Source organism: Microtus ochrogaster, chromosome 21, assembly GCF_000317375.1.
Source record: "Microtus ochrogaster isolate Prairie Vole_2 chromosome 21, MicOch1.0, whole genome shotgun sequence".
NCBI lineage: Eukaryota > Metazoa > Chordata > Mammalia > Rodentia > Cricetidae > Microtus > Microtus ochrogaster.
Window position 1 is genome coordinate 625,084 of NC_022022.1, and position 8,628 is coordinate 633,711.

Here is an 8,628-nt window from a genome sequence, read left to right on the forward strand (position 1 = left end):
AGAGAAACCCTGTCTTGAAAAAAACAAAAAAACAAAACAAAACAAAACAAAAAGAATAACATATAGAAAAGAGAAGGGAGAGCTGGGGAGATGGTTCTTAACCTCTTCTAAAGGTCCAGAGTTCATTCCCAGCAACCACTGTAATGAGATCTGGTGCCCTCCTCTGGCCTGCAGACATACATGCAGGCAGAACACTGCATAAACAAATAAATAAATCTTTAAAAAAAAAAAAAGGAAGAAAAGAAAAAGGGAAAAGCCCACAGGAAAAAGGTAGACAGGATAATTTAAGCTGGCTAAAAACAAGCCAGGCTTAAACATAAGCCTCTGTGGGAGCCACAAGAGTAAAGGGCCCCTGGAGTCTGGATGAGATCTCTCACCAGCTGAGAGTTAAGACGGCATTAAGACCACTACCTGCTCTTCCGGAGGATCTGGATTCAACCCTGAGCATCCACACGGCAGCTCACAACCATCTGTAATTCCAGCACCAGGGGATCTGATACCCTCACACAGACACACTTGCAGGCAAAACTCCAATGTACATAAAAATACATAATGCTATGCCCAGATCACAGAGTCCCCCCCAAAACCAACCAGAAGGCCAAGTCCTGTATGTAAAAGCAAAGAGCCTATATTCTTACCCAAGTTTGCAAACTTCAGTTAGGGTTGGGCTTTTATAGTAGCAGGGGGGGGGGTGAGGGATTTGTAAGGTTCAGGACCCCTGATTGGCTGACTTTTGTCTAGGGGTGTCCTGGTGAAAAGCTTTGGGTGTGTGTTGGCAGGTGATCCTATCTACAACAGGTGGAATGTTAGGAATTTCCTTGGGATGGTCTGTTCCTGGGTGGTGCCTGGGTGGTCTCCAGGCCTCTATTGAGTCTGTCAAGGCTGGGTCCTACACAGAACCCGCAAGAAAAGACCGTCCACACTACTTACAAAACTGATGAAACGACTACCTAGAGAGATAATATTCTTTTTATACAGAAATATTTCACGTAAGAATGATACAATATGAAGAATGAACATGATTACAACACATTGTATACACATATGAAATTGCCAAAAGGAAAACATGTCAAAATCACAGTGAAAGACAACTAAGACCTAAGCACATGTACATCTTCCCATGGGCCTTACTCTTCCTTTTCCAGAGATTCCTTGCAGTGTGGAATGAAAGCCCAAGGGTTCCCCAGGTCCCTTAAGGATCCCATCCTGTGGCACCTTTGGTAACTGCTGAATTTTAAGGGGCATCTAAGTCAGCTACATGGTCTTGACCTGGAGCCCAGAACCTGGGAATAAAGAGTGTGCCCTTTGAAGGTTCTGCCGCGCAAGACAACAGGCATATTTGCCTGCTGACAGGCTTACTTCTGCAGGCTCCCACAGAGCAGTGCTCTGGGCAGCCCCTCCCACAAATGCCAAGCCCCTTTCCTGGGAATCTTGCAAATAAGAATATGATCATTGTTTACAGTAAAAAACATGGTTCAACTGTCTTGTGCAATCTTTATGTCTGCCTATGGCTTTCCCTTCCCTATGTGACTTTGTCCTGTGCACCTTGACAACCAGCCTATTTAAGCTCCTTGGCAATCTTCTCAGATGTAACTTCAGACGACACCGAAATCTGATCTATGGTTATTACAAAGACACAAAAAGCATGACTCACGCAGAAGCCTACCCCCATGTTTGAGTGGGTGCTCTCTTTTTCCCTATTATCAGATGTGCTTACATCTGTGTTCAGAACTCTTATTAATAAAACTCCAATTCTGTTTCATTCTGACTTGTCCTGCAATTTCCTTTCTGCAGCAAGATCAGAACCCTGGCTTTACCTGTAGCGGACTCTGAAAGGAACAAGGCAGCTCCAGGTGGCAGCGTGGAGCTGAGCCTCTGGTGCCTGATAATCCAAGTTGAAAATGGAAGACTTTACAGATTAAAGGAGGGGGGCATTCCACACAGTGGCAGTAGAATGTGCAAGAATATTAGGGACACTGAACTTATCTTAGTGATGGGGAGGAAAGGTCTCAGGGAGAAGAATACGTCCCACACACCTCAGGTACCTTGCCACGGCACTGAAACCAGGGCTGGTGAGCAACTCCCCGCCCTTTAGATGCAGGTCAGAGTGGTTTTAGGCTTTAGAGAAAATGGCAGCCAGGGCTTGGAGACAGTGAGACTGGGTACAGACTAACTGGAAAGCTACTTCAGTGTTGCAGGGGACAGATAAGATGGCTTCACTAATGAAGACAAAGATAACATCTATAGTGAGAAAGGGGTGGGTACGGTGTGTGCTTGCTTCTCTGACCTGCATTTCTCCCTTCTCCCTTCCCCTCAGGCCACACAAGCTGCGTGGATGGGCAGGACTCAAGCCTCACAACAGGTATTTGAAAAGGCTTTATGATGGTTGTTACTAATTGTCAACTTGGCAGAATCACCTGGAAGCTAGACCTCTAGGCACACCTGTGTGTGTGTGTGTGGGGGGGTATTTTATTATGGTCATTTATGTGGGAGGACCTTCTTAAATTGTGGGAAGTACCATTCCCTGGACAGGAGATCCCAGAGTGTTTAAAGTGAAGTTGAGCAGAAAGCATTGCATCTGTCCCTCACTGTTTCCTGACTGGAGATGCAGCTACTTAAGCTCCTGTTGCTCTGGCTTCATACCATGATGAACTATGAGCTAATATAAATCCTTTCTCTCTTCAGTTTATATATATATATATATAGAGAGAGAGAGAGAGAGAGAGAGAGAGAGAGAGAGACCTCCTCAGTTGCCTATGGTTCTTTGTACAAGGGCGAGCCCTCAGGGGCTTTCCCCTATTTATTCTGGCATGCCCGTTGGAGTCCTCCTTGTTCAGCTCATGTTTGCTTAGTTATATCGGTGAGCTTTTATGGGTGTAGCTTCTGGCATTCCTAGAAGACACAATCTGCCAGAAAACTCTCTGAACTTCTGGTTCTTAGGTTTCTACCCCTCCTTCCACAGTATTCCCTGGGCTTCTTCTTGTGTATTTAATGCCCCATCCCTAAAGAGCCCCTGGCCAGGTCACTTGTACCCTGCTGTTCCCCTCTCTGTTGTTCCTCAACCCCTGTATCCCCACCCCCATCCTGTTTCATTTCAGGCTGTGTTCTCACATCTGAAGGTTTGGAGCTGGGAACCTCTGGTGAGAGAGAAAATGCTGTGTTTGTCCTTCTGGGTCGCAGCTACCTCCCTCAATAAGATCTTTTCTCGTTCTATCCATTTATGTGAAAAATTCACGATTTTATGTTTCTTCACTGCTGAGTAGTGGTGTGTGTTCCACAGTGTGTGTGTACCACATTGTTATTGTGAGGTTGTTCCATTTCCCAGCTATTGTAAACAGAGCAGTACACATGGCTGTGGAGTGTGATGTCAAGTCTTGTGGGCACATGCCAAGGAGTTGTATGGCCCAGTCATACAGTAGACTTAATTTTAGCTTTTTGAGAACTCCCATGCTGATTTCCAGAGTGACCAGTTTCCAATCCCAACAGTGAATGAGGATTCCCTTTTCCTTCACCCTCTCCAGCACTGGTTGTCGGTTGTGTTGTTGATGTTTGCCCAAATCCGTGGGTCCCCACAAAAGCCAACAAGGAAACCGAGCCCCATATGTAAAAGCAAAGAACCTTTATTTTAATCAAGTTTGCAAACTCGGTCTTTCCGCATGTCCAACGTATTGGAATAACTGGAGAGCCCCGAGCTCAGCTAGAGTTGGGTTTTTATAGTAGTAAAGGTGGGGGTGAGAGGTCTCTGAGGTTCAGGACCCCTGATTGGCTGACATTTGTCTAGGGGTGTCCTGGTGAGGTGTGCTGGCAGGTGATCCTATCTACAGCAGTTGGAATGTCAGGCATTTCCTTTGAAAGGTCTGCTCCTGGGTAGTGGTCTGGTTATCTCAGTTTATGGTTCTTCCTGCAACCCTGCTTCAGGGTAAACTACTGAGACTCTGGCCTCTTATTAAATTTATGAGGGCTGAGTTCTACTCTGGCAGGTGATAATGGTTGGACATAAAGAACTTCCTTTGGCTGACCTGTCAGTACTTAGCTTTTCATGGCTAGCCCCCACAGTTGATATTAGCCATTGTGACTGGGGTAAGATTAAATCTCAAAGTTGATTTGATTTGCATTTCCTTGATTACTAGGGAGAAAGAACAATTTTGGGAATATTTCCTAACCAATTATTTTTTTTCTTTTTAGAACTCTCTATTCAAGTTCCAGGTCCATTTCTTGAAAGGGTCATTCGGGTTTTTTTGACTCTTGTTTTTTGAGTTCTTTGTATATTATGGATATTAGCCCTATGTCTTAGCTGGAAAGATTCTCGCCAATTCTGTGGGCTTCCCAGAGCTGATTGTTTCCTTAGTTGTGAGATGTTTCTTTACTGTAAGGAGCCCCCATTGTCTACTGTTGACTTTATTTTTTTTCATTGTGATACATTTTTTATTATCTTTTTTCCCCATGATATTTATTGAACTCTACATTTTTCTCTGCTCCCCTTCCTGGTTCTCCACTCCCCTCTTCAACACCCCCTCCCCAAGGTCCCCATGGACCTCCCAATTTACTCAAGAGATCTTGTCTTTTTCTACTTTCTACTTCCCATGTGGATCAGATCTATGTAAGTCTCTCTTAGTCTCCGCATTGTTGTCTAAATTCTCTGGGATTGTGGTTTGTAGGCTGGCTTTCTTTGCTTTATATTTAAAAACCACCTATGAGTGAGTACATGTAATAATTGTCTTTCTGTGTCTGAGTTACCTCACTCAAAATAATGCTTTCTAGCTCCATCCATTTTCCTGCAAAATTCAAGCTGTTATTATTTTTTTCTGCTGTGTAGTACTCCATTGTGTAAATGTACCACATTTTCCTTATCCATTCTTCAGTAGAGGGGCATTTAGGTTGTTTCCAGGTTCTGGCTATGACAATCAAAGCTGCTATGAACATAGTTGAGCACATGTCCTTGTAGCATGATTGAGCATCCTTTGGATATATACCCAAAAGTGGTATTGCTGGGTCTTGAGGAAGGTTGTTTCCTACTTGTCTGAGAAATCTCCACACTGACATCCAAAGGGGTTGTACCAGTTTGCATTTCCACCAGCAATGCAGAAGTGTTCCCTTTTTCCCACAACCTCTCCAGCGTAAGTTGTCATCAGTGTTTTTGATCTTGGCCATTCTTACAGGTGTAAGATGGGATCTCAGGGTTGTTTTGATTTGCATTTTTCTGATGACTAAGAAGTCAGGGATTGTGATGCCTCCAGAAGTTCTTTTATTGCCCAGGATTGTTTTGGCTATCCTGGGTTTTTTGCTTTTCAAAATGAACTTGGGTACTGTTCTTTCAAGGTCTGTGAAGAATTTTGCTAGGATTTTGATGGTCATTGCATTGAATCTGTAGATTGCTTTCTGTAAGATTGCCATTTTTACTATACTAATTCTGCCTACTCTGACTTCACACTCTACTACAGAGCTACAGTACTGAAAACAGCCTGGTATTGGCATAAGAACAGACAGGAGGACCAATGGAACTGAATAGAAGACTCAGATATTAATCCACACCCCTTTAAACACCTGATTTTTGACAAAAAATATCAAATGGAAAATTTTTTTAGCAAATGGTGCTGGCATAACTGGATATCAATATGTAGAAAAAATGAAAATAGGGCTGGAGAGATGGCTCAGAGGTTAAGAGCATTGCTTGCTCTTCCAAAGGTCCTGAGTTTAATTCCCAGCAACCACATGGTGGCTCACAACCATCTGTAATGCATGGGAGATCTTTCCACTTTCTGATGTCTTCTTCAGTTTCTTTCTTCAAAGATTTAAAGTTCTTTTCATACAAGTCTTCCCCTTGTTTGGTTAGAGTTACTCCAAGATATTTTATGCTATTTGTGTCTATTGTGAAGGGTGTTCTTTCTCTGATTTCTTCCTCAGCCCTTTTATCATCTGTGTACAGCAGGGCTACTGATTTTTTTGAGTTAATGTTGTATCCTGCTACATTGTTGAAAGTGTTTATGAGTTGTAGAAGTTCCTTGGTAGAATTTTTAGGATCACTTATGTAAACTATCATATCATCAGCAAACAGTGAGAGTTTGACTTCTTCTTTTCCAATTTGTATCCCTTTGATATCCTTTTGGTGTCTTATTGCTCTGTGTATAACCTCAAGAACTGTATTGAATAGATATGGAGAGTGGACAACCTTGTCTTGTTCCTGATTTCAGTGGAATTGCTGGGAGTTTCTCTCCATTTAGTTTGATGTTGGCTGTTGGCTTGCTGTATATTGCCTTCATTATGTTTAGGTATGTTCCTTGTATCGCTGCTCTCTTCAAGACCTTTATCATGAAGGGATGTTGTATTTTGTCAAATGCTTTTTTGGCATCTAATGAGATGATCATGTGGTTTTTAATTTTTCAGCTTGTTTATATGGTGGATTACATTGACAGATTTTTGTATGTTGAACCATTCCTGCATCTGTGGGATGAAGCCGACTTGATCATGGTGATGGTTCTGATGTTGGATTTGATTTGCCAGTATTTTATTAAGTATTTTTGCATCAATTTTTATGAATGATATTGGTCTGCAATTCTCTTTCTTAGTAATGTCTTTCTGTGGTTTGGGTATCAGGATAATTGTAGCCTCATAAAAAGAGTTTGGCAATGTTCCTTCTGTTTTTATTGTATGGAATAATTTGAGGAGTATTGGTATTGGTTCTTCTTTGAAAGTCTTGTAGAATTCTGAGCTGAAACCATCTGGTCCTGGGATTTTTTTGGTTGGGAGACTTTTGATGACTGTTTCTATTTCTTTCTCTTTCTTTTTTTTTTTTTTTTTTTTGGTTTTTCGAGACAGGGTTTTTCTTTCTCTTTTTTAAAAAAAGATTTATTTATTATGTATACAACATTCTGCCTCCATGTATGCCCAAACGCCAGAGGAGGGCGCCAGATCTCAGTACAGATGGTTGTGAGCCACCATGTGGTTGCTGGAAATTGAACTCAGGACCTCTGGAAGAGCAGTCAGTGCTCTTAACCTCTGAGCCATCTCTCCAGTCCCCCTATTTCTATTTCTTCAGCAGTTATAGGTCTGTTTAATTTGCTTATCTGGTCTTGATTTAATTTTGGTAAGTGATATTTATGACCTGGTGATTCTCTGTTTTTCCTCCATGTCTGTTGTTATGTCCCCGTTTTCATTTATGATTTTGTTAATTTGAATATTCTCTCTCTGTCTTTTGGTTAGTTTGGATAAAGGTTTATCTATTTTGTTGATTTTCTCGAAGAACCAACTCTTTGTCTCACTGAGTCTTTGTTTTGTTCCTATAAGCAGTTGTTAGTCATCATGTGGGTGCTGAGAACCAAACTCGAGCCCTCTGCAAGAGCAGCAAGTGCTTTTCACTGCTGGGCCATTGCTCCAGCCCCCTTTAGTAAACTTTCATTGAAATCTAGTTGTTCCATGTGTTCCCAGGCTAGAAGAAGAGAGTCATCCTTGGTAACCCTATGTGATAAATGGGGCCAGTGACGCAGCTCAGCGGCAGAGTGCTTGTCCTGAATTCTGGGTTCAATCCTCAGTACTGGGGGTCGGGGTTGGTGGAAGACTGGGGAGAAAAGGCCTATGAAATTACAGAATTTTGCCGGGACCTTTGCTTGTTTTGTGTTTGGTTTGTGTAGCAAGGGGATTAATTCACAGAAGGGGTCTGAGTACTGAAGCTCTGACAAAGGACAGAGGAAGAGTTCTGTGAAAAATGGGAGACAGAATGCTGCCTAGTGTGACACAGGAGGCAAGGTAAGAGTCGGGGGAACTTCTTAGTCCCCTGAAGTCAGAGGTAGACCCAAATTTCCCTTAAGGGATCCTACTGGAGGGGTAGAGGGGGGAGCAGAGGCTGACACGCTGACCCCTCTGTTCTCTGGTGTCAACCCTAGGTCTTCCCCTGTCCCCAAGGCTTGAGCCTGTGCCCAAATCGTCAAACTGTGGGAAGAAAAAGGAGAAAAGAAAGTGGCTGCAGCAAGAAACCAATGACCAGACCCTCACCAGGGCTGGCCTCATGGCTCTGCAGGCTGGTCAGGTTCAGGAGGCCTTGGGCAGCTTCCAGAAGACCTTCCTGCTAGCCTCCAAGGTCCCATCTTCCAGAGACAGCTCTGTTCTTCAAGCCTGTGCCTTCAACCTGGGTGCTCCCTCTGGTCATAGGACTTGAGCTACTTCTGAGAGCCCATCCTGAAGAGAAGTCCAAAGGCTGGTGACGTGCTGACCAGTGCCTCAATGTGGCTTTGGCTTATCAGGCACTTGGTGAACTGACCCAAGCTTTGGACTGGTACCATAGGGCTCTGGGCCATTACCAGACCCAGGGTGACCATGGGGAAATACAGGCAAAAATGAGAGCATGCTGTCAGGCCCTGGGATGGCCTAAACAAGCAGCCTGCAGTTTACAGGAAGCAAGCCGGGCCTATGCTCATGCAGGCCAGCACTGGGATGCAGCCCTGGCTCAGGTGGCTGCCTTAAGATGCATGCTGAGCAGTGGGCAACGTGGGTTGAGTGAAGCGCTACAGGTGCTGCACGCTCTGGAGGAGCATTGTGAGCTGATGCTGACCAGAGCACTGATGGAGGAACACTGTGAGCTGATGCTGATGCTGATGCTGACCAGAGCACTGATGGAGGAACACTGTGAGCTGA

General features: G+C 43.8%; 1 protein-coding gene across 1 annotated transcript in view; it reads left to right on the plus strand.

Annotated features, from left to right (window-relative positions):
* The first annotated feature begins 8,462 nt into the window (after window positions 1-8,462).
* The window catches only part of Ttc24 (tetratricopeptide repeat domain 24), a 9,207-nt gene continuing 9,041 nt past the window's right edge, over window positions 8,463-8,628 (plus strand). The window contains 1 exon segment of the mRNA XM_013349804.1: window positions 8,463-8,529. Coding sequence (XP_013205258.1) covers window positions 8,463-8,529 — 67 coding nt within the window.